This window comes from Phalangium opilio, unplaced genomic scaffold (assembly GCF_054372755.1).
Source record: "Phalangium opilio isolate 3A_F unplaced genomic scaffold, DU_Popi_V2 ptg000011l_1, whole genome shotgun sequence".
Lineage (NCBI taxonomy): Eukaryota > Metazoa > Arthropoda > Arachnida > Opiliones > Phalangiidae > Phalangium > Phalangium opilio.
This window is the reverse complement of record NW_028324147.1, coordinates 2226407-2252384: the sequence shown is the minus strand read 5'-3', so window position 1 is coordinate 2252384 and position 25978 is coordinate 2226407. Positions and strand designations below refer to the sequence as shown.

The 25978-nt window shown below is 34.8% G+C and overlaps 4 protein-coding genes across 8 annotated transcripts; 3 read left to right on the top strand and 1 right to left on the bottom strand.

Moving 5' to 3' along the window:
* The first annotated feature begins 11289 nt into the window (after positions 1-11289).
* On the top strand, positions 11290-16208 carry LOC149709818 (DDB1- and CUL4-associated factor 17-like). 3 transcript variants are annotated; one of them, XM_089857922.1, is made up of 12 exons: positions 11291-11495; positions 11790-11920; positions 11994-12055; positions 12137-12178; positions 12262-12358; positions 12422-12640; positions 12753-12959; positions 13027-13239; positions 13326-13631; positions 13712-13870; positions 14059-14209; positions 15838-16208. In XM_089857922.1, coding segments are annotated over exons 2-12 (1587 nt in total). In that variant the 5' UTR covers positions 11291-11495; positions 11790-11791; the 3' UTR covers positions 15840-16208. The 3 variants fall into 3 exon arrangements, with proteins under 3 accessions (XP_089714047.1, XP_089714048.1, XP_089714046.1); XM_089857921.1 differs by lacking the exon at positions 15838-16208 and having other exon boundaries at positions 11290-11495; positions 12756-12959; positions 14059-15801; XM_089857920.1 differs by lacking the exon at positions 15838-16208 and having other exon boundaries at positions 14059-15801.
* On the top strand, positions 16063-20236 carry LOC149709817 (uncharacterized). 2 transcript variants are annotated; one of them, XM_089857934.1, is made up of 6 exons: positions 16063-16204; positions 17063-17419; positions 17494-17693; positions 17768-18031; positions 18311-18489; positions 18667-20236. In XM_089857934.1, the coding sequence occupies exons 1-6, from the start codon at positions 16192-16194 to the stop codon at positions 18830-18832; spliced, it is 1179 nt and encodes a 392-aa protein (XP_089714060.1). In that variant the 5' UTR covers positions 16063-16191; the 3' UTR covers positions 18833-20236. The 2 variants fall into 2 exon arrangements, with proteins under 2 accessions (XP_089714060.1, XP_089714059.1); XM_089857933.1 differs by lacking the exon at positions 16063-16204 and having other exon boundaries at positions 16348-17419.
* A 200-nt stretch (positions 20237-20436) lies between these two features.
* Positions 20437-23456, top strand: LOC149709816 (tubulin gamma-1 chain). The gene is made up of 8 exons (XM_089857928.1): positions 20437-20630; positions 20727-20777; positions 20840-21069; positions 21170-21318; positions 21375-21588; positions 21674-21976; positions 22536-22697; positions 22765-23456. Exons 1-8 carry the CDS (start codon positions 20582-20584, stop codon positions 22960-22962), a joined length of 1356 nt encoding a protein of 451 aa, XP_089714054.1. The 5' UTR covers positions 20437-20581; the 3' UTR covers positions 22963-23456.
* A 33-nt stretch (positions 23457-23489) lies between these two features.
* Positions 23490-25938, bottom strand: Nprl2 (Nitrogen permease regulator-like 2). 2 transcript variants are annotated; one of them, XM_089857931.1, is made up of 9 exons: positions 25799-25938; positions 25635-25726; positions 25404-25572; positions 25229-25337; positions 25022-25158; positions 24850-24870; positions 24544-24641; positions 23811-24059; positions 23490-23731 (listed from the first exon to the last, which is right to left on the bottom strand). In XM_089857931.1, the coding sequence occupies exons 1-9, from the start codon at positions 25892-25894 to the stop codon at positions 23506-23508; spliced, it is 1197 nt and encodes a 398-aa protein (XP_089714057.1). In that variant the 5' UTR covers positions 25895-25938; the 3' UTR covers positions 23490-23505. The 2 variants fall into 2 exon arrangements, with proteins under 2 accessions (XP_089714057.1, XP_089714058.1); XM_089857932.1 differs by lacking the exon at positions 24850-24870.
* Between the last annotated feature and the right edge of the window lie 40 nt (positions 25939-25978).

Below are 25978 nucleotides of genomic sequence, written 5' to 3'. Positions count from 1 at the left end.
CTTCGGGGCAAATTCTTCGTAAGTCAAAGAACAAGAAAGTATAACGCGACTGTGCGGAGAATTTGCAACGTAAAGTGATAAAAGTCAGCGGAGAAATGATAAGAATTTGTCATCTTTTGATAAAACTAACGGCCCATTTACACACAGGAATATTATTAAATCTTAAGGGATATTTTAAATTATATAGAAGATATACAGGGTTGAAATGATTTTTTCATTTCGAAATTTAAAATTGATTTTAGAACCATATAAAATAGTTTTCCTGTTCTATTTCAGATTTCCCTTTTATTTATAGATTTTAAAATTCCCTGACATTTTTAACAATTTTACTTAAAATTCCCTGACATTTATGACAATTTAATTTAAAATTCCCTGACAATTATGACAATTTTATTTAAAATTCCCAAAATTTACCTTCAAAATCCCTGACATTTCAATTTACTATGGCAACTTTGATGAAATAAATTTTTGGCGCCAACGCAATACCTATTTACGCACCACGTGGCACGCATTGTTTTCCCGCCATTTTTCCCACGAACTGTTTTTACTTTTTTCGATAGATGTATAGGGTTTTAGGTTATATTTGGTAAGAGTGTCTGCTGGTCCATATAGTTATAGGCGCGCCCCTTCAATTTCCCCGGAGAGGACACCGTGTTTTAAAGATGCACCTCACGCGCTCCGGTACAGAGTGGCTACCCAGGGAGAGAGAAAGAGAGAGAGAGGGAGAGAAAGAATTGAAAAGCACCCGTAGAAACATGAACTCAGTTTGGTCAAAAAAGACGAAAAAAGCATGGAGGAGAGAAAGACAGGGAGGAAGTAGGACTCGAGAAAACAAGATGATGAAGTCAGTATACCATCTCAAATTTCCTGGACAGAAAAAAAATTTAAATTTCTTCAAATTTTTTTTTTTTAATTAATCGAATTTTTCAAAATATTTACTGGAGGACCTTGAGGACTTTGATCAAATTCTTAAAACTCCATGTCTTTTATTTTTGGCTCAGCATTTTGAACTTCAATATTCTTTCCCAGGTTTTCCCTAACCCGTATTAACCCTGCCTTAAAACATTACCAAGCATTACCTCCGTCAATCCACGTAACATCAATCCAAGAACCCGTAAAAAACTTCTTTTTCTTTCAAAAGGCTTAAAATAAAACGAACTAACTCTCGTTGTATTCGGAATGGAACTCACGAGGCATATTTTTTTTCTTCGGCTCCCAACGCTCGTGCGAGTCTTGAATGAGAAAACAGGGGGAGGCGAGGGGGGAGGGCGAGGAAGCTATCGCGGGAAAAGCCCATAAAATGTAACCATTTCTTTAGGCGCCCTCTTTATAATGTCTTTTTCTCAAACTCTACACCCATACTTGGGTGGGCGGGAAAAACGTCCCGCGCCTCGACATAAGGCACGAACATAGCTATACCTCTGAGAGAGAGAGAGAGAGAGAGAGAGAGAGAGAGAGAGAGAGAGAGAGAGAGAGAGAGAGAGAGAGAGAGAGAGAGAGAGAGAGAGAGAGAGAGAGAGAGAGAGAGAGAGAGAGAGAGAGAAACCGGGAAAATTTGAGATTTGCTTTACAAATGCGACTTGGTACTCGTATATAAAACTACGGGCATTATAGACAAAGGGAAAATGGTGTTGGAACAAGACATATTGGAGAGTGGGCGACCGCCCTACTGACTAAAATAGTAATCGAAACCAAATCTACTCTATGAGAGTACGTACCAAAGAACACACTGTACGTTTGAAGAACATTAGAAATCATAATTTTACATTACATCTTTCGCTATACAGGGTGTTTCTGATATGGTGCTCTATAAGGGCCAAATACAAATTTTAGGGTAGATTAGGGACCTTGCTGGAAAATAAGGACTCTAGAGACTATTATGGACTTAGGAGGGAGCTGCCCTTCATTGGTCCTCTTTAGAAATTACAGAGTTCATTGGCTGGTATTACTATTAGTGTATTTTCAAAATGTATTCGGTATTCAGAGTGGGATTTTACTTTTAGGCTTTTTTATATTCTTCAATTTAGTTACTAGGTCTTATTTTAAAATTGAATTTATAAAGATTTCGTCGAAAGATGTCGGGGACCGTTTTTTTTATATATATATTTCAAATGAGATTGAGGTCCTTTATCCGAGCTTCCCTTCCCGAAGTTCCTAGAAACTTACGTAATGCGACGGACTGAATAAAATACAGTAGTAGGAAAAGGATAGATAAATCGAATCATTCCATTCACGAATTTTATCAGTAGAAATTTTCCTAAACATCTGTAAGATCTATACGATATATTTCTAAACAAAATTAAGTTACAAGATAAAAAAAACAGCCCTAAGTTGCAAAGGCCTAGGTTTAACAAACATTTACGATAGCTGTACGTTGTGTTTTGTGTCTTTGCGAAGAAGTGTAAATTGCAAATTTCAATCACGTTTTTTTTCTCTCAACTTTGGTGAACTCGCCAAAACTAGTTTTAGTTTACACAGAAAAAAAATAGATACAAAACTCTACCTAAATGCGAACAGATCCTTCAAAGCTAGCCACTGGTCAAGGTGCAGTGTTAGGGGGTGGTTTTACTGCTTATAGAAAGCCACAAAAAATACTGTTTATGGTACGACGGTGGTATAAAAGCTGCAAGTCACTAGGAATAAAAAAAATACAGAAATAAAAGCAATCTGTCCACGTAGGGTCCGATAATAAAATCCTCCCAATGACCACGTCCGCTAGTGGGTGAAAAAAAAACCTACGTAACCAAAAGTAATGTAGCTTACTTTTCAATTCAGTTACAAAATTCAACGCGACTAAAAGTCTAAAACCAAGGCTTATATCTATAGCAACTTCAATCTTCAAAACATTTGCATTTTTTTTTTCAAACTAAAATATTACTCGAGTAAAAATGGTAAAGTATTAAAAAACTTTAAGAGAACTGAACTGTACTGTGCTGCACTCATTCTTAAGTCTGGTTTTCACTGTATTCTCAACGTGGTATGAACTACCGTCCATTACTTCTTGGCTATTAGACATTCCAGACACAATCTCTGACAAAACAACCATTTCGAAAAAGAAAAAAAATATTTCCCGCCAAAAAATGTGGTTCCCGCCTTTTTTCGTATTCTTAAAAAAAATAAAGAAAAAAGAAAAATAGGAAACTGCATTAACACCTTCCGTAGTATGCTTAGAAGAAGGGGGGAGGTAAAGATAACTGATTTTGACCCACAAAAAATATTTAGGGTACTTTTCGAGTATGGGGCCCATCTTTTCGATAAAGATTTCCTGGATTTAGGACCAAAATAAAAATAAATAAAAAATAAGTGCGGGAAAAAAATGCAATTTCTATTTGTATTAAAAGGGAAGATGACATTACACGGAACGAAATCTAGTCTGCATTTAATTTAGGCTCAATATCTCTTCTATACTTCACGAATTAATTTAAAACTATCAATAAATTTCATATTTTTCTTTAAAATTAGTTTAGTTCACTTTAAAGCTATTAGTGGAAAGGTTACGTATATTTTTTTTATTTTACACTGTTCCTTTAATTCTCACCCAACTAAGGAGGGATAATCCTATGACGTCATTTCCGAGTACTATCGATTTCCGGGGAACAGGATCTCAAAATAAAAAAAAAGTAAATGTTCATTGACCTAAACTGTAAGAAGTAGGAAAACCCTCGAGAAAACTAATCTTGACTTGAGAAGGAAAAAGGAAAAAAAAAATAAGAAGTCGGCTTGGTTGTTTCCTCGGAAAAGGCTTAAATTGTATATAAACACTAAGCCTTTGCTCTCAATATAAAGTACTTATATAAAAGGATTGATCATAAAAGTGTTACGAAATAAATTTGAAAATTATATTTATCACACCACAAATGTTTGTTAGCTCATTTTCAATAGAAAATACTACAGAGGTTTTTTGGATAGTTAGTAAGGCTAATTAAAACTGCAAAAACTAGAACTCCCGTCGGTATGACAGTGATAATTGTTTTAATCCACCCAAAAGTCCAAAAAATGTAATGTAGCAGACGACAGACTCATTTCTTCAAGTTACTCCCCTCCACGAATCCTGAGACGAGATAAGCCTAACTTACAAGGCGTACTTTCTTACTTATTATTATTTCTATTTACTTTTGATACCGTCTTTTTTAAGCAAAGTTCTCTTAAAACAATAAACCCCGGAGAACAAATTAGAAGATGGAAGATCCTGAAATATCATTGGCTGATCATACACCCATCCACATTACCAAGAGAGCATCCATTCTTACACCTACACTCCCTCTTGCTTCTTTTAAAATAGAGCTTGGTGATCAATCATGGCCTAATATAAGTGAGGCTCTCTCAAAGAACTTCTTTAGATCCTTATTTTTTTTTCATTCTCAAGTAGAACTTAGGAACTAAAGTCTCGCATCCCATTAAGTAGAATTTATCATTCTCTCCAGAGAAACACTTTTGTTCCCGATTTTTTAAAGGGGTTAACCCTCGGGGATTTCTTTCTACCAACTCGGTCTTTATAACACTGTCACTATCACTTTGAATAGAGCAAAAAAGGTTTATAATGTCTACCAAACTTTTAAAGTGTACTGGAAAAATAACAAACACAAAATTTGCAGTGACTTTTCTTTGCGTTTTTGGACTCGAAAATGTTATATGACATTTTGACAAAAGTGCCACTATAAAAAAGTTATGATTTAAATTTAAAAAAAATCTAGAGTAACATTTTTCTTAATAAATAAATAAATAAATAAATAAATAAATAAATAAGTAAATAAATAAATAAATAAATAAGTAAATAAATAAATAAATAAAGTATATTTACTTTAATTATCAATTAAAGATTACGTTACTCCAGTTAATAAACTTTAAATCATTCAAATTAAAGTTAAAATTGGAATGGGTAATTTATTTCCTTTTTTTGGTTGAAGAAATTGGATTCTTATAAATTATTTTATCAATATCAAAAGTTTAAAAATAAATCAATTCGACATTAAAGTATATAATATCAAGTTGAAGAAAGAAATCTTTTGGGGGGATAATGTATAAAAATAAAGCATTATTCACGCAAAAGAGTAAAAAAAAATAAAACAGGAAACTTTTTATATCGACATCTCTATACTATCCATGATAAATTGCTAAAGGCCCAACTACATTCTACCCTTTTCTTAATGTTTGAGCAGAAAAAAAGGCCCTTCCTCCAGCCAGTAAAGTGCAAGGGGGTCCCTTAAACGATCATCGTGGTCCTAAAGATTTTCTATGCCCCCAAAAAATAAGAAACTATATACAGAAATAAGAAACTATATACAGAAGGAAAAACGAAAATAAAAATATAAATAAATACATATAATAATGCACTGGGTATTTTTGTAGAAAATAAAATCACAGTTTGTAAATCTATATTTTCATTACTTTGTATTAATTTACTTCTGATCACCCAAATTTGGTAATGGCATCGAAAACAGCGGTTCACTAGGACCTTATGAATACAGTTTTAAAACGGAAGCGCTGTATTAATCCCTTTAATAAACTAACCCCGATTCCCCGCTTTCATTTCATTAACTATCTCAAAACGAACGAAGTTTGCTGATAAAGAAGAGGAGTATATACATACATATATAGGAAAAGAGATATAGATGAAAATGAGAAAGGCGGGAAAAATGGGCGGGAAACTGAAACAGGGATTTGGGCGCGAATTGACCTGAAATCCAAGGGATTTACGTTGGGGATTGAACCGTCCGAAACTGCGCTCGGAAATAAAGACGATGGAAGAGTCTTAATGTATGGAAAAATAGCGGGATAGTGGAAGGATTTTAAGCAGAAATGGCGGGAGACACGGAGGTAATAGAAGACTTATTATCGTTTAGGCCTGACGACACACGAGATGCGGAGAATTTTCGAGGGGGAAACCATGAAATTTGTTTTGTACTGATTTTAAATATAAACTTCAGTTGAACATATTCAAAACACACCTAACCGTTCAAAATAGCGTCGCATTTTATTGGTGATTACCCCCTCGGTTATTCCGTTTTAGGCTTAATAGGGATGACTATTTCGCTGATGTCTAGAATTTTCAGAGGCTGATCGTTTTTGACAATTTGATTGTCTAGGCACAAAAGGTAAAAGATAAAGTTATCCCCTATCAATCAAAGTTGTTTGGATAAATTTTACGCCTAGAGGCTTTGAAGTTTGAAAAGAGGGGGGACGGGGGATTTTCACCTTTTCTTTAAATATAAAACGGAAAATAAACTTTAACAACCGAGTTCTTTTTCAAAGAAAACCAGGAATTAAATCTTCTACAGTAAAATCGTACTCTTATTTTCGCATTAAGTGTAACTAATTCCTAGCATTATTTCGTAATTAATCCTTCAAACGCTGGAACGTGACATTCTATAGAAAATCATAAAAATCTCGAGACGAATTAGCAGACGATAAAAATTAAGAATGTAACTCAATCCAGAGTTTTTCGTTCACCAAAGCCATTAAGTGGATAAGCATGCAATGCAGGTTCAGCCACTTTTCGATTACAAGATCTCGTTCGTCCCGCCTGTTATGGAATATGAGAGACGCGATGCTCAATTTGCAGAATGAGAGAGAGGGAGGGAAGCTAAAGATATTGTTAATGTTTTCTCCCGCTGCAGATGGGATTGGATGATTGGTACGAGTTGCTTAGCTTGAACCAGCAACGGTAACTTAAGCCACGTATCCCCTAGACTGTATGGGGATTTCTCCTAGCGTGAAGGTTGTGTTAGGAGGGGAATGCAAGTAGGACTTACGTGTAGAGGAAGGATCTGATGAAAATAGTCTAAAATTTGGGAAGGTTTTTATGTAAAGGGTCTAAATTTGGGAGGTTTTCATGTAAAGGGTCTAATTTAGGGAAGTATTTTAGATTTATTGAATCATAGTTAACACTAATCTCACCATAACATTACCAAAAATTCAAGCCATTAAAACGATTTGAAATAAAGTCATTGAAACACGATTATAATTTAAGCAATTAAAATAAAATATATCCTATTAAACCAGAGGCGTTATGATACTCCAAAGTGAAATTGTCATTAAGACAGATTTGAATCCTTCTTGGGCCCCTAGGGTCCCTATACTTAAGTTTAAAAACACCGTCTGAGCAACGATTTACTCCTAAAATACTCTTTTCAAGCTCTCAGCTCCACCTCCAATCCAAAATCGCCTTAGAGCCAACTGGGACAACGCCGCTGATATTATTACAGTCTCATCTATCTACTCTAGGATTACCCCGGTTTTACTCTAGAGTTTGTACTTCCTGCCCTAATTTGTAATAAGCTTAAAACCAAAAGCGCATTCCCTTTCCCGCCAATTTCAAAGAAAGGCGCGGGAAATAAAAGTAAAAAAAAATCAAAAACAAATTCAGGAGAGAATAAGGAAAAGGGGTAATATCGGATAATATACTTTTAAAAAGGCCTAATTGGTTTTCAACGACATTTCCCGCGAGATCGAAATCCCCTCCCTGATTGGCCAACTACAGAGATAATCTAGCTAAGGTTTAAAAGCGTCAGCGTGACGTCACGGGTTGCTAGCTTCGAATTTCGTTTTTGAAAGTGTTTCGCGCGCCCACGGAGGATGCAGGCGAAAGTGTTCACCATAAACCAGGGAATAGAGGGAAAGAAAGGAAGCAGAAACAAAAGGCAACAAGATTTATATGCCAAAACTAAGGTGCAAAAGGAAGTAACTAGGCTTTTTAGCAACATTCGAATATCACTGAAGTTACAGTGTCTAGTGTCAAGTGTTTAAAAATACACGTAGAGCATAATTTTAGCTTCATTTTGATTTTAAGATCAACTAAATCGGTACATAATTAAGGAAGATATGAATTTTATAAAAATGTCGTACACCGGTGTATTGCGGGTTAACGTTCTACAGGGGCAGGTAGGAAATACATTATCAGTTTTATCCCTGGAAGTTCGGCTTCTAGAATTTCCACGTTTCTCTTAAAAACTTTACCGTAACTTTGGAAGATACTTAACTTTGACTCTAAGATACGGTTGTTATCTCATAAATTCCTAAGCCTTGGTCTATAACACCTTATTCCCTAGCATGTACAAAATTTAGTTGGCGTAATTGGAGATGGGGCTAATTTTGGAAAGACTTTTCCGTTTCTTACCACCCCCTCCCTCCTCCCTTTTAAGGGCAGGTTCTCAATTTTGGGAAAAGGTAGAGTGTGGTTTTGAGAAGAGGAGAGAGAGAGAGAGTAAAGAGAACACTAGAGGAGCGAGTGCCGCGTTCAAACTGAAAGCGTCGGTTCGAATTAGGCTTGTAATTGTTGGGAAGCCCTAAACGTGTTTGGCTTTCCCGAGCAATTATTGAAGCCATAGACTTCTCTATTATTATCGTTTACAACCATCGACTTGGTGGCCAAGTTTGTAAGAGGGAATAAGTGTTGGGGCTTTCCCCCTCCCCTCCCCCACCCACCCAATCGCTAATGGCCAGCGCCGATTCCGTTTTAATTGTTTTCCATCAAAAGCTTTTAAAATTTTAAAGCTTACTTAGAATATATGAAATGAAACGCAACTAAAATTTCAAAGCAACATAATTTGGAATTGGGACGTCAGAATTCTGGCATTTTTAAAGTTACGAGAAAATTATTTGAGAGAGTTTTAAATAGAATTGTCCTAGGTCTAAAGGTACCAAGTACTTGATTCGTCATCAATCAGAGCTCAAATAATTTAGGTTTAAAAATAATTAATTTTGGAGCTCCGTGAAACATTGACAAATCCAATTTGGAAAATCAGTAAAAAAATCAGTATAAATAAAATACGACTTCAAATTATGGATTTTGACCATCGATTATTCCCTAAAGGATGGTGGGAAACAAGCTCCTCAAGATGAGACGAAGAAAAAAATTGTTTAAGATGGAGATAGTAAAAATAAAAAGAAAAAAGGACCTAATGAACTAGAAAGAAATAAATGAAGAAAAAAGGCTGATCCAATATTTGACTTATTTTTCCTGTTAGTTCCCTTTGGCTTTTTATTTCGTTTTTTTTATTTCGTACTAAGCCTAAACTAGACCACGACCCTGAAATAATGAGAAAAGGGGGTTCAGGGCGACCCAAAAGTGTATTTTAGAAGTTAAACGGCATCTAGTCAAACACAATTTTCTTTCTTATTTGAAGGCAACGACCAATATTCGCTGTACCATTTTCCGTAGCCCCCCCCCCCCTTATTGGTTCCTCGCTTCGTAATGAAAGAAACGAGACTTAAATTTTCGATCATATTTTTTTTTTTTTGAGGGGGGAACCCTTCGGGATTGGGAATGTCGAAGTTACAATTTATTTTCCTTCGTTGGTTGGCAAATAGACCAAAATTAGACCTGAATTCTGGGGGTAGGGGGGGAGGGGGCTAGATAATTTGGAGTTCAATAAAACTATATTTATTGGGTTAACTAATTTACCAATAATTTTATACGGAAATTAAAAGAATTAATGGTTCTTTTAGAACTAGAAAATCCATGGCTAAACTTTGTCTCTCTAAAAAATTCCCCAAATGGCCTAAAATAAATTCCCCATATTGAAACTTTGTTCGAAAGCATTGCATACATGCTATACCATAATCAGCGGCAACATATTTCTTTTGAAATCTATTTTCCTCCATTCTCCCTTTCAAAATATACAAGACTTATACATTTATCGCCTTTCTATTTATTCTTTTTTGGCTCTCCTTTACCTAAACTTTGGTGAGATCGGTTTTTTTTTTTTTTTTTTTTTTTTGCAAGGAAATCTTTAAAATACCGTTTGGTATGGTATTTTTTCACACCCATCGCTCGTTTAGTTTAGCGCCTTTTTTACAATCGATTGCTCTCTCTGGATATCAAAAACCGAGCGAGCAAAAGTACTGTACCTAGAGAACCTGGCCGCGCCGCCGGAAAATTTGGAAAGTCATCCGAAGCCCGGAAGATGGAAAATAAAAAAAGTAAAAATCCCCCTTTTTTTTTCACTCCCAGACCCATCTCTTTTCCCCTTTTGCGGGATCTACGATGGTTACGAGTGGTATTATAATGATAAGTAAGATCCTAAGTTTCCTTTAAGGTGTGTTAATTTTGTTATGCAGGTGTAAACATGGTGCCATCACGTTTAAGTGATATAGATTCAGTAGAGAAGTAAAGACCACAGGAGCGGGGAAGGTCACCTTCTTGGGTTATTTCCCTGGCGCCTAGAGAAACCGCTAGAGGCAGCTCGAGTGTAGTGAAATCGGGTGAACTCCGTCTGGCGTTGCCTCTTGGTTGGCCCTAAGAGGACGGCCTCCCACCCCAGCGTGTTGGTTTCTCCGCAAGTAGTTAATGGTAGAGTCTATACTTATTCTTGTTAGGTTACTTTTACACGGTGGTAGAGGTGGATTGGATCATTTATCAGAATCGTATTTAATGTTTGTAGGTACGCGCCAACATATGGCGCGCTTTTTCAGCTTTTTTCTCGGCTTTGAGCTTTGTGTAATCTCGCCTGCTGCCTCATTTTTTTTTTTTTTTGACTTTCGCTTATAAGGCATTTTTTTGCTACCATACGATTTTCTTTCTGAAAACTCTCGAAAATATCCTATATTTTCCCTCGTTTTTTTATTTGAAAGGGAATGAAGGAAATCTTTTAAAATGTGCGTCAAAGTAGCAAAGGTAGCAAACGTTTCATCATGACATAGGGATAAGGGGATTCAGATTAATTTTGAGAAAAGAAAAGCAAAATGGGTTTGCAATAAACAGAATTTGTCATAGGATAATAGTTTGTGTTCATATATTAGGATCTGTCATGTTATTTGAAACGCAGTTTTGGTTGAATAATTTAAAAGAATTTCATAAGTGAAATCATTTTCACCAAGATCTGATCTCACTGATCACTGGAAAAGTATAAACAAACAACTTTCAAAAAGTTTTCTCAACTTACCTGGATAACTAAATTTATCAACTGAGTAAATTTCCCCCTTTTCCAAAATATTATTAAATTGGGTAGGTTTTAACCCCAAAATATTGCTACTTAGTTTGTTTATTGTAATCTTTTTCCGCAATATTCGCATTTTATTTAATTTCTACCCTAAAAAGAGGCGCATTTTTAGCCACTCTTCAAAATTTCATGTTTCATTTGGTGCACTTCTAAAATTATGGGCAACTGACGCTCCATAGTATCTTCTCGTAGAGACTAGTACAGTCAAAAGGAGAGAGGTGCTGCTTCTCTTATCCAAAAACTTTCGCCGGGGAGGAGGGGACAGACGTTTCTAACACACTATAACCTTACAAACGCAATCTATTTAAACCCACGGCCAATATACGACAAGCTAACCTCAAAGTATCAGAGAAACTACCGAGAATTGACCAATGAGAGACTACAATCCCCAAAATGTCTCGCAATTTTTGTTATGACTTTTAAACAAAGGCACGATTGTTATTGTCTACCCATCCACGTTTTCTTGTGATTATTCCCCATTTGTTAATTATTATTTGGAATAGTGGATTAAACGCCTTCTAGAAGAAAGTGATGAAAATAAGCGATCCAAAGCCGGTAAGTGGTAGTAATAATAGTAATACCTTAAATATAGCCAAGGCTTAGCAGTTGTCAAATTTGACAGAACATACATGTGAATGAGTTTTAGGCTTGTAGTTTATATATATAACAAATGTTTGCGACTTTCATTTACTGAAAACAAATATTCTAATCTATAAAACCCCTTAAAAGCTATTTCCTTGTTGCAATCTGTTGCTAGAGAGGTTTTCCCAATCACAAGTTGTTACTTTGCTCGAGAACCGAGCTGATAGTTTAGTTCTTATCACTCAAATAGTTGCTTACGTTTTTAAGAGATGCCAAATTTGCGAGCCAAACATCGTAAAACCATATTATATAACTTGTACCAAAGAGAAATTGGCCCTTCATTGATCAAATCATGTTATCGATTAAACTTAAAGATTTTGAGGGAAATTGTTGGTGATGTAAGTTATCAAATTAATATTCAATCTCTTATAATTTGAAAACCATTCCATGATTTGAATCCATTATCGTTAGAAAAACACAACATTCACTAAAGTATGGGAACATCATTCTAATCAACCCATTTCTTGTGAAGAGTATGTAATTAATTAATTAATTTTAATTATATCAAAAAATTAATGTAACATTTAATCCCTTTCTTTTAATAATAATTCAAGTGGCAAACTATATTTTGATAACTTTAAAACCTGCTACACCTTGTAAGCTTTAATTAATTTAATTTAATTATCTCTAAATTCCATCAACATATACTTAAGTATTTAAATTAAAACTTAATTAATAGATGTGGGAAAAACGCTTTACCTTCTTGTCTTTACAAACTGGACCCGAGCAATCAATTTGGGAGGGTGGAAGATGCTGTCATGTTTTCGGGACAAGTTGTAAGCTTAATTTAAAATTAAAATTAAACATTCTACTTCATTTTTAAATAATTCTTTCCCCAGTTAAAGTTCATAACATCAGTTCCAGCGAGTTACAAGAGATTTCTCATGACACTAACATCCACAAATATTTTAACGTCTTACGATAATGAAAATGGCAAACTTCTTCAATCAATTTTTATCGGACCTTCAGAAAGGAGTAAATTTAGACACCTAGATTGGGAAAGACACGGGGAAACTATTGTTGTATTATCAACATTAAATCCTGCCTCATGCAACACTGTAATTAATTAATGAATTAATTCAAATTTCTAATGTTATTTTACCTGAACTTTTCCTTTAAATTAATTTAATTTAAATTTAATTTAATTTACTATTAATTAATTGATTTTAGCAGACTGGCAGAGCGAGAGTTTTGGTTGTTATTGCGTGGTTTAGCGTCTTCCCTTTACAATTCATTGCAATGCTTGAAATTGATCGGGAAATATTTGGTCGCGAATGCAATCATTGCAATGTTTCCGAAGGTCTTTTAATCCTTGGAACGGGTTCCTCTGATTCAGGCAGCGTTAGACTTTATGATTTTAATAAAATGGTTGATGAGGTACTAATTAACGAGTGGTTTAATTAAGATAATTAAAAAAAAACTCAATTTTACAATTATTATTTAGGGAATGTTATTTTCCGCTAAATTGGGAGAACCATGTGAAGAAATGAATGGAGGAGTGGTCGGTGTCCATCCTCACGGACTTCCAGTTAATTGCGTCATTAAAGAAGCCCCTCCTTTACTTTTTAAAGTTAAATGCACGGAATATACGCTACATTTTGGTGGATTTCCATTCCAATATATTACAACTCCACCGAGAAGTGTCGGAACTTTTCACGTAAATTTATATTTAATTTCAATTAAATTTATGTGAATTATATTAAATATTAATTAGAATTAATTAAATATACTTGTAACTTTTAGGTAAAATCAGTAGCTAGAGATGAACTGGTTAAAAACGGTGTTTTAGACTTTCCGATCACGACTACTAAAGCAAACAGCATCGCCTTTCATCCTGATGATTCCGGGAGAATCATTCATACTTCGAGTCACGCCATTAGATGCTTTAATCTCGTTAAAGATAACGATGATAATATCACTCTTATTCCGTCATTTGAAATTAGAATGATTAATCCAGTTGAACCTTTGAATAACTTCGTTCAAGGAAAAAGAATATCTCAAAGGAATTCTAAACGGAGGTTTAGTTTTGAAGATATTTGCGCTCACGATGTGAGACTTGTTTTTTTAATAAAATTTTGGTAATTTTAATTTATATCATTTTAATTATATTGCGTTACGTTAATTTTTAGAAAAGTATTTTATCAGAAGATTACGAAAATGAACTTGATTTATTTGGAGTTTTGGGGATTCCGACCACTTTTCATAATAATGATGGACGTATTCAGTTGTATGATAGTGATTCGGGGTTTCTGATTAAAACTATAGATTTAAATATGATTCTTGACGAGGTTTGTTGAATATTTTTAATTAATTTATAATTTTTTTAATTAATTTATAATTTTCTTAATTAATTTATAATTTTCTTAATTAATTTATAATTTTTTAAATTAATTTATAATTTTTTAAATTAATTTATAATTTTTTAAATTAATTAATAATTTCTTAATTAATTTAATTCATTTTTTATCTTAATTAGTTTTCCGACTATACATTAACGATGGATTTGGAAATGTTCATTATTCTGAGTAAGAATGAGCTACGTAATTACAGCTGTTACGTCTACCGTTTAGAAACCAGGAAAGTCGAGAAAGTGGAGCAAGAAATTAATACCAAATGGAAAAGGAGATGTAAGAAATGAATACAAAAATTTCTATTTTAATTATTTTTACTAATTATTTCTTCAGTGTTTAATAACTTCTTTAATTGCTCAATAATTTTTATACAAAAACTAAAACCAAACAATTACCAACGAAATATATTAGGGAAGAATAATATTTTCTATTCTTATTTTTCAAATAAGATTAGAGGAAGTTTAGTTTTACCTTAAAGATGTAAAAAAAAACAAAAAAAAAACAAAAAAAACATTTTATCAGCTCTGGTAAGCGACAGCGTAGGTTATGACTATGGGACAACTTGTTTCTGTAGGTAACTAGCGCCCACTTTAGCTGGTAAAAGGGAATCATGGTGGCAACTAGAGGTAATATTGCTAAAATTACGTTCTGAATACCCTCTTTCGAAAAAGGGAAGTAGATCTTGAATAAACGGGGTGAATCAGGGACATACTCCCTTTAAACGGAAAATAATCATTTTAAACTGTGATCTAATAAAGAAAATTCGAATTTTTTCTAAAAAATCCTACACAAGTTTACACTGCCACGCATTTTCCATTTGTATTTGGTCAGATTCAATTTTTTTTTAGCATTTTTCATAAACAACCTGAAAAAAAAAACTAAAAAAAAAAAAAAGATAATTTAATTTTTTAGTTTTTAGAAATATAAAAAAATGAAGCTGTTGTAGTGACAGTCGTGTTTAAGAAGCTAGTTTAAACACGCACTACACGGTTCTGTGATAATCAATTATACAACTTATTAATTAACATAAACAAAACTGTAAAAACTGATCGTCAAAATTCAAAAACAATCTCACAATTATCTTCATTTGAATATTTAAATTTTGAAGAAAAAAAACTTTTTATATAAAAATTCTTCTGATCTCATTGTTAAATTAAATTTAGACACTAATTAGGGTTAGGAGTAATTACAGTTTTTTTTACCCATAAACAACCATCCATGGAAATTGGTAATTATGTGCGTTGTAATTGTAATTAGTGGTAGTGTTCATCAGTAAGTATAAAGGGAAGATCCCCCTCCCCCATATAAATATAAAAACGGGGGAGGGGGGGCTATGTTTTACATTTTTTTTTAATAGCTTTAGAGGGGGGAGGCTTATTTTGGTTCCCCCCCCCCCATTTTATACACAAATGATAGAAGGTAGTCTTCCCTTTAAAAAAAACATGTATGCATTATAATCGTAATCAAAAATAATTCCTATTTTTATTATGTTATGTTACATAATGGTAGGAGAAAAGTACAAACATTTTTTTTAATTTTATTTTAATTTGTTTATTCGTGTTTGTTTGTTTTTTTGTTTGTTTTTTTGTGCGGTATTTACTAATTTTTATTCCGGCAGTATATTCAAATTAAACGAAATGTAATTATCACATATGGGAAGATTATACGCCATGCCAATTAACATAACATTATGTGAAATGTTTGTCAGTAGGAAAAAAAATAAAAATACATTTTAAAAAAACAAGCAAACCACTGCCTTTTAAAAAATAAAACCAAAAACAAAATGAAAAACAACACGGAAAAGCATTGATGAAAAATTATTGAAAATAAATTTAAAAACCCGAATAAAATGTGATAATTTAATTAAATTATTTCGTTATTTCAAAAGTGTGTATTTCTTTCAGAAAAATGGACAGACATTGACAAGATATCCATCGACCTCTTTCTTGTTTTGCTTTCTAAGTTTCTATATTGGCTCAGGATTTCCACGATTCTAATTGGACAATATACAGCACGTGTTTCGTAATCCCGTCTTCTGATTGGTTAAATTGAACGGTCCTCTTACGTCATTCATTTGACGTTTCTGAGGAAAAAAGCATAGGCCGGCTTCTCTGTCTTGTCGGGTTTACTTTACATTTCGTGGGACAGTGGCAAACTGTGCCATTGTTATATTGCAAAAATTATGTTGGCAATGTGATATTTTGTTAATTTTTTGTTTTATTATGTTTGTTGGATAATATAACTCATTAAAAGAAGACATGAGAGGTCCAGGTAAGCCTTGAATTCAATTTATTTTCGTGGTCGTTTCGTAAAATCTTTGAAATGAAGCCGGGTTTGACAGTAGACAAGGCTTAACAATGGTCAGCTACTCTGACTCAGTGGCCGACCGGCCGTGTTTGTTGCCTTTATTAATTTCTTTTGTCGCGTTAATTGAGGCCTATTAATTTTTAACTTAATTACGCCTATTTAAGTATAGTTACTGAAAATTTGTCACTATAAAACTTAGCTTAGAAATGGTCCAGAGAAGCAACAGACTCCAGAGTTGTTTATTTGAGATCATCTTCTTTAGTAGTTGGCCCCTCGGTCTTATTTGTTATTCTTCTTTTGTTTCGTAAATTGAGGCCAATTAATTATAACTTAAATAATCTTATTTAAGTTTAGTTACTGAAATATTATATCTATGAACCCTAGCTTTGAAATGGTCTAGAGAAGCAACAGAGTTGTTGATTTGAGTCTTGAGAGATCACTGTATTTAGTATTTGTCCCCTCGGTCCAATTTGTTTATTCTAATTTTGTTTCGTAAATTGAGGCCAATTAAGTTTAACTTAAATAATCTTATTTAAGTTTAGTTACTGAAATATTATATCTATGAACCCTAGCTTTGAAATGGTCTAGAAAAGCAATGGAACAGAGTTGTTGATTGAGAGATCACTGTGTTTAGTATTTGTCCCCTCGGTCTCATTTGTTTATTCTTCTTTTGTTCCGTAAATTGAGGCCAATTAATTTTAACTTAAATAATCTTATTTAAGTTAAGTTACTGAAATATTATATCTATGAACCCTAGCTTTGAAATGGTCCACAAAAACGAAAGAGTGATTTCTTAAGTGACTGTAATGAATGAATTTTCAGTAATAAGGCGTCCAGGGGGTCTCTTTGGAAATGGACCATTTCTGTTACCACCTCACATTCCCCTGATGGGAGGGGCTGGTCCCCTTCCTCCCTTAGCGCCCTTACCAGGCTTTCGTTGCCATCCTTTTCCTCCTCCACACCCTTTTCCTCCTCCTATTCCTCCTCAGTTTTCTATATCCTTGGCCGCGGCGGCTCCTCAATGCCACCCTCATCACCACACTATGCATCGAAGCGTCATGATAAGAGCCGGGAAACTTGTCAGGAAATCATTCCTACCTTTCCCGATTCCTGCCAGCTCTCAAATTGGTGACATAACCACTGCCAAAGTGATCAGTCTCAATAAGAGAGTCATTTCAGGTGAATATTACCACCCTACATCCCCCAAACAAAAAACCCCAGAACCAAATGTTCTTTTAAACAACGAAAAATAGAAATAAATGGCACAAAAACCACCACCACCACTAATAAGAAGCAAAAAGTTTTGGAGTCCAGTAAAGAAAACGAGCCCGCTATTGAAGCGAACAAATTAAGTAACCTCAATGGTACTAGTGATACTTCTTCTTCTTCTTCTTCTTCTTCTTCTTCCGAAACAAGCGCAGCTCCCAACATAGTTAAAAACGATCAGTCCAATGTATTTCAAATTTTACTATTTAACATTAACAACCCCTGAAACGTTTTTTATAGACTTATACTTAAAAATAATAGGTAGGAATTAGTGGTGAAGCGGTGGAAAAAACCTCCTCCAAACCAAATGATAATGAAGAATCAATTGAAACTTTAACCGTTCCTCCTGAAATGACCAAGCCTTTGCTCTGCCTTTTGTGCGAAGCCAAATTCAATAGTCCCTTACAAGCGTCATCGCACTATCAAGGCAAAAATCACGCTAAAAAAGTTCGTTTTTACTTGGAGAGACTCAGAGAAAAGAAGGGTTTTAAAGGCCCACCCCCTCCTAATAACAATAAAACTGAGGTAGGCGCCCACACACCTTGGTAGTAGTAAGGACTATACAAATACGCATGGATCCAAGATGGCCGCCATGACATCATCCACCCCAGATATGGGTCATTTCCCCTTCATAGCCTGCTGGAAAGTTGGATAAAGGTATATAGGGTGTCAACATATCTGGGGTGGATGATGTCGTGGCGGCCATCTTGGATCCATGCGTATTTGTATAGTCCTTAGTACTCTTGGTTTATTGTTCTTAGGTTTATTCTTTATTCTTCCCCCCCCCTCTGAATCTGAATTCAGCCAAGTAACAAAAAACACCGTCTAGAAGAGGAATATTGCAAACTATGCGATGTAGCTTTCACCTCCGTTATTCAAGCAGCTCAGCATGCCAATGGTAGAAATCATCAACGGAGGTTAAGAGGTGAAAATCCTTTGCCAAAAGGGTTTTTCAATCCTTCCACTGGAAAGTGGCAAAGACAGTAAGTATTTTTTGTTGTTGTTTAACGACGTTTTAGTGGAGTGAAGCCAATTAAATTAGGATTAAAATAAAAGTTAGTGGAAAACAAGTTGTCCCTCTCTCTCTCTCTACCCCTACCCCCCTCCCGTCGCTCCCGTCATCGAAATTAAAACTTTGTTTTGGGTAATTAATTAATTAGGCCTCCCGCTGGTCTAATAAGCCACTTTCAAAAGCAACAGCGTCACAAGAAATTTCCTTCCAAGAAAAGCACCACAAATTTAGATAACATGCAGCAAATCTCATTTGAGGTATCTTCCGTGAAAGTGATTCCAGTAGCTCAGCAGAATGGTGGTGTCTTTGGATAGCGGCCGCTCATGTAAGAATAGAGAAGAATTATAAGCTATACCAATACTCTTTGCCAAAATGTATTTATAGGTTTTTTTGAGAGAAAAAAACAAAAAGATATATAATATGTCCTAGGTAGGCCTGTGATTTTTCTCGCAACAAAAAAACAACCACACAAACAACACAAAAGAAAAAAAATGTAATATTTTTTAATTTATTCAAACTTTAAACCTAAAGCTTTTTCCATCCGTTAAAAATAATACATGGGGGTTTTAAAAATAGCAAAATAGCGTGATCCCTGTAAATAATTATTCTAAATAACTTGTATTAATATTTAAACTATTTAATTTTATTTTTGAAACTTTGAAAATTATTCATTTCCAGTTTTTTTTTATTTTTATTTATTTAGTGTGATAATTCATTCTGGTTCCTTTTTCTTTTTATTTCGGTTTCTGCGCACTTTTTAAAAGGTTAGAAACGTGATATTTGCGTAATGTTTGTGGTTTTGGTATTTTGAAAAAAAAAAAAATAAATAAATAAATGGGTGGCTCAAGTTTTAGCTCGAAAAATCTTAGATTAGCCAAAGATTAGATAAATTTTTGAAGGAAAAGTATAGAGAAAGGTTACGTTTATGTTTTTTTTCCTTTTAAATCACGTGTTTCGAACAAATTTTCACCAAAATTGAATGAAAAATTTAGTTTTTGAACAAAATATTAAAAGAAAAACCTAAAACTGTACCGACTAGATGGCGCCACGGTAGGACGTCGTCTTCCTTTAGTGACCTTGACCTTTGTACCCACTATTTGGTATATAAGGACAGTTACAAAGTTAGGCTTAGCACACATGGTGTAAACCTTGGTAGATCATGATCAAAGGGTTAAGGGTGTTGGTTTTTCAACCAAAATCACTAATTTTACGGACTTGATAGTCTTAAAAGAAAGCTTTATTCAATTTTTTTTTTTAAACGTTATATTCATGTAATGCGAGAATCTGAACCCTATTCTCTACGTGATAGATGTAAAACTATAAGAAGAGAAGCTTTTAAACTGGTTCTTTAGCGTTGTTTATGAATATGAAACTACACCGTTTCCCTTAATGATGATTTAACTTTAAAAATATTGTTTTCCATTGTATGAAGAATATCGTTAGAGGATATGGATGGGTTCCTCGTTAAACTCTTTGTTAAATGCTTTTCTCAAATATGTAAATTTTATTTAGCTCTTTCTAGTCTTATTTTGTTTTTTTTCTTGGTGGCCAAGGCCCTAGATAAAAGTATTCTTTTATTATTATTTGTGGATGGTGAAAAAAGTATTGTCACCCTAGTTTTTTAACCTATTTACATTATGAAGTCTTTCTAAATTATTGATTGTACGTGAAATGTTAAATTTTATGGTTAATAAATTTCCAAAATTTTAAGTCCAAAATGCGATTGCGATCTATTTTTCCTCTAATTCAAAATATGTTACAATTTTACAAATTCTCTGATTGGTTGAAATATTTTCAATTAAAGATAATTTTGAATCTAGCCCAAAAGTCGCATAACCGCCCAACCATGACGCTCCAGCCTGTGTCTACTGAAACTAAGAAACAGCCTTTCCGATTCTAAAGTAGCCAAATTGAGCGGTTGAACCTTCTATCCGGTAAGCGCGGTGTGTTTACATTTGACAGTTGACGTTTGCGATCACCGAAATTGTATGAACTCATTCGGTTTGGCTTTGTTTATTAATTGTGGTTAGTAAACTAATTAGAATTAGTTTTAATTCGTCAAAATGCCGAGAGAAATGATTATGCTCCAGTTGGGGCAGTGTGGGAATCAAAGTAAGTTTTGTTCTCTTTTTAACAAACCAAGGCTTACGATGATTTTGGCGGGAAAAGTCGTGCATGGCTTCTTATAATGATAGCTTATTTTCGCAGTTGGCTTCGAATTTTGGAAAAAACTTTGCGCTGAACATGGAATTAATCCAGGTATATTAAAATTATAATATTTCCAATTATCGAAATTAATTTAGGCCTATGATCATCTACAGATGGTGTTTTGGAAGAATATGCAACAGAAGGCAGTGATCGGAAAGACGTGTTTTTCTATCAAGCTGATGATGAACATTACATTCCGCGCGCTGTTTTACTGGATTTGGAACCCAGGGTCATCCACAGTATCATGTCTTCCCCTTATTCCAAGTTATACAACCCAGAAAACATCTATCTTTCAAAAGCAGGAGGTGGTGCTGGCAATAATTGGGCAGTTGGTTATAGTCAGGTAGGCAATGCATTTCATTTCATTTCATTTCATTTCATAAGCGATCTTTGCAATGCTTTATGGGTATGGGAACTTTAAATTTTTTTTAAAAAAAAAAAAGGGTGAACGTCTCTATGAAGAAATCTTTGACATAATAGACAGGGAAGCTGATGGTAGCGATAGTTTAGAAGGCTTCGTTCTTTGTCACTCTATCGCTGGTGGTACTGGATCGGGAATGGGTTCTTACATACTTGAAAGACTTAATGATAGGTACGTGTTAGGCTTGATTTAAATTCAATTTGGACACTAAATTGATTCAAAATTAGGTTTCCCAAGAAACTTATTGAAACCTATTCAGTCTTCCCTAACCAAGATGAAATGAGTGACGTAGTTGTCCAGCCTTACAATTCACTCTTAACATTAAAAAGATTAATTCAAAACTCTGATTGCGTCGTGGTTTTAGATAATACGGCTCTAAATCGAATAGCATCGGATCGATTACATATTCATAACCCCAGTTTCGCTCAAATTAACATGTTGGTAAGTAAGGTCCCCTCACTAATTAAGCCTTTGTTGTTAAAAGTTGAACCCTAACCCTTTATTAATTCAAAACCAACCACCAAAGGTTTCAACAATAATGTCTGTTAGTACAGCGACACTTCGATACCCCAGCTACATGAACAACGATTTAATTGGTTTAATAGCTCCCTTAATCCCCACACCTCGCCTGCATTTCCTTATGACTGGTTACACGCCTTTAACAACTGATCAGGAAGTAGCTAACATACGTAGAACTACCGTTCTCGATGTTATGAGGAGATTATTGCAACCCAAGAATATGATGGTCTCAACAACTCACGAAAGGAACGCCAGTCATTGCTACATTAGTATTCTTAATATTATTCAAGGGGAAGTTGACCCTACTCAAGTAAGTAGCTCGGAGATCAGACAGTAGTAGAGCAATTGGAGCAGGGGTGTGCGAGTACTCGTTAAGTTCGAGTACTCGGTTCGAGTATCGAGCCGAGTACTTGATAACAACACATTGAGATACTCGAGACAGATTCGAGTAGCTTTTTAACATTTTAAATACTCGAGTCCGAGGCTTATAACTATAGCAGACGATGAGTTCATGATCATTTATTTTGAAAATCACCCGTTCAATGTTTAATTGATCACTAACAATCTTTTTGAACTAGTTAGATGTTAGATAATTGAAAACATCTTCGTTCGTTATTTTCAAGAAATTTACAAAATTGCTACTCGACAAGTCAATATTTGAGACTCGATAATTACTCGATAATTACTCGAAAGAACAAACAAAATTTGACCTATCTAAATACTCGATACTCGAAAGTATTTTTGAGACTCGGCTCGATACTCGATAAGAAATTAGTTTCGATACTCGGACTCGGCTCGAAACCGAAAAAACGGGACTCGCACACCACTGAATTGCATGGAGTCATTTATCGGGGACTTTTGGAATTAAGGTTCACAAAAGCCTGCAACGTATTAGAGAACGTAAATTGGCGCAATTTATTCCATGGGGTCCCGCTAGTATCCAAGTTGCACTTTCCCGAAAATCACCTTACATTCAAACAGCTCATAGAGTTAGCGGCCTTATGCTTGCCAATCATACCAGCATTTCTAATGTAAGATTAAGTGTTACTTGAACATTTCAAGAGAGAAAACTTAACGTTTCTCTTTTCCAAAAAACAGTTATTTGAACGAACTCTCAACCAATATGATAAACTGCGTAAACGCGAAGCCTTTTTGGAGCAATTTAAGAAAGAACCAATGTTTCAGGATAATTTAGACGAATTAGATAGTTCGAGAGAGGTTGTACAAGAACTGGTTGACGAATATGTGGCAGCTACTAAAGTGGACTACTTAAAATGGGGCCAAAATCAGGCGTAGTTTTAGTCTCGATTGATGATTGTTTCCGCATTTTTATTAATTGTTGCTAAATGATAATGATAAAAGTATCTGAAACTTGGTGTAATTAAATTAATGTAGAAAGTCTTTAGATTGTGAGTATGATGTAGCGGTAGTAGTAATTTAACATGTTTTTTCCAGATTTCCTGAAGAAATAGGGTTTAGTAACATGATCTGATATTGTATTGCTAGGCGCGTGAACTGTGGAACAGTTCAGGTCCGGTGGGACGCCAAAAATGGGGGAGGAATACTCGGGAAAATGGCGGGCGGTCCACGTGATTCGTCGGCCATTTTTCCGTGTATTCCTCCCCCATTTTTGGCGTCCCACCGGACCAGAACGGTTTCACAGTTCGCGCGCCTATTTCTCTCCGATTACGCATCCTCCCCCATCATCCTTGCTAAGCCTAATTTTGTAATCAGGTTTTATTGTATTACTGCTTATATAATTAAAGAAATAATTTTAATATCATATTAAACAGACAGAACTTTTACATGATTAAAGTTTCCAGTTAAAAATAATTATTTTTATTTCCAACAAAGTACAACATTTGAATCATGTTCAATAATTTCATCCAGTTCAATATAGCTTAATCCTGTTTTGCAACATATTTCATCATAACTGTATGTTCCGGTGAAATATTTCTCCAATGTGTTCTTATGTTTGCCTATGACGTCATTTTGGTTTAAAAGGACGGGGAACTTTTCAAGACGACGTATTAAACCCTTCAGAAGCCCAAATTGAATTAATTTCCTACAGATTAACATTAAAAACTATTGTTAGTTATGTTTTTTTCGGGTGTGGGTGTCCTTTGTTTGGCCTATTGCGTTACCTTTCGTCAACCCCTAGAGTATGAGGATTATATCGTGTACAAAGATCTCTAACTGTTGTTCCTGGACTTAAACCACAGTAAAGAGTAAAGACGCTACGAAACGTAGGCGCTGGACGGCCTTCTTTGGCTACAAATTTTAGGGCGGCTTCTCTAAGAGACGCGTTTGTCGCCAATTCATTTATTTCATAGGTTGGCATATAAACATTGGCGTATTGAAAGATGGGAATTATAGAAACCACACCGTAATATCTAAATTATAAAATTTTATAAGTGATAGACAATCGTAGTATCCCAAGATGGCGTCGGAATCTGCTTAGCTAATTGCAAAGGCCTAAATCCGCCACCAATCCCGGGATCATGGCACCATCTTGGGAAGTTGGGGAGGAGTTCGTAGTATCCCAAAATGGCGTCGGAATCTGCTTAGCTAATTGCAAAGGCCTAAATCCGCCACCAATCCCGGGATCATGGCACCATCTTGGGAAGTTGGGGAGGAGTTCGTAGTATCCCAAGATGGCGTCGGAATCTGCTTAGCTAATTGCAAAGGCCTAAATCCGCCACTAATCCCGGGATCATGGCACCATCTTGGGAAGTTGGGGAGGAGTTCGTAGTATCCCAAGATGGCGTCGGAATCTGCTTAGCTAATTGCAAAGGCCTAAATCCGCCACCAATCCCGGGATCACGGCACCATCTTGGGAAGTTGGGAGAGGAAGGAAGGAAGGGAGGTTATTCTTACACCATATTTTGTACGCAAGCTTTAACTAGGCTAACTTCTACTTCAGCTTCGGCCGCTATTCGAGCCACGTGTCGGAATCCATCAACATAAGGCAGTATCTTTGGGGTTTTAGTATAGAAAAAATTATTTTACGATGTAGAGGTAACTATTTAACGTAATGTTAAAACACCACCATTCCACGTAGAAAAGAAACAGATTTATTTATAACTATAAATATTAGCGCTTAATTATCTAATAATAATCTACAAGGGAAGTGCAAAATGCTAAGAAAACCCAGGGTGCTTCAAAGGAAAGCGGATAACGTACCTCCGAAGCTGTTAAATCCCACTAGGCAATCATTGAATAAAAAAATTTTGAAAGGGGGAGAAAAAAGACACAAATTGTTAACGACCTTAATTCTCGACAATAAATAATTAATTTCATCATCTTTCCTGAAAACGTAAAACGAAATCTAATCTAAATTAAAATGTTACATTACCTGTTGAGTAGTCAGATCCCATTGACTAGGTAATAAAGATGTTCTATTTTCAATAAAAACTGGAACATCGTGATCAGAAACTTCCAAAGGGTCATGATGAACCCTTACTACTTTTAAATGAATAGTGTTTGAGTCATCTGCGCAGTTTGAACGACGCAATTAGGCTTAAATTTTACGCCGGGGGGGGGGGGAGGGGGGGTGTTATACCTATTGATATAGAGCAACGTCCTTTTTTATTTAAATCATGACATATTTTGGTCATAATCTCAGGGAGTCGCGATTTCTTCTCTTCATTTGATAGGAAATTACATTCCAACTTTTATTATATTAATTAATTATATTAATTTGGGAATAATTAAGTTCGTTTTTTATGTTATTATACCTCAAGGGTTACAAGGTAGTTGCTGAGTTTCCTAACCAAAGGTTCATATTGAACAGTTTTCTTAAAATCTTTGCATACAAAGCATAGGTTAAATATGAGCTGATTTCTGAGGTATTTGCGGTCATTTATGAGAACGGGATACCCGATTATTTTGTAACCTAAAGCATTTCTACAATGGGAAACATTAATTAACCTATAGCCCTCATGTAGGCCTAATTCTAAGAAACTTACACTGCCATGAGTTTTCCCCTAAGTTCTGGTTTTGGGATTATATAAACGCTTAAAGCGTCGAACATTTCTTTGGTAACACATTCTTTAGGAACCTAATTTAATTAACACATTTAATAAAATGCTTCCCCAATTACCTTTTTGACAGACCAAGGCCTAGGTATTACCTGGTATGTTATTTTTGGCCCGGCTGTAGGATGAAATTCGCTAAAAAGTAAACATTCTATTTCGCTATCCGGCATTTTAGATTTATAATGATCCATTTTAATTAAAATTTAAACTCCTGTTAACACCAAAAATCAAATTTGAATTTCCCGCTTAGAAATCACGTGTTCATTGATTCTGCG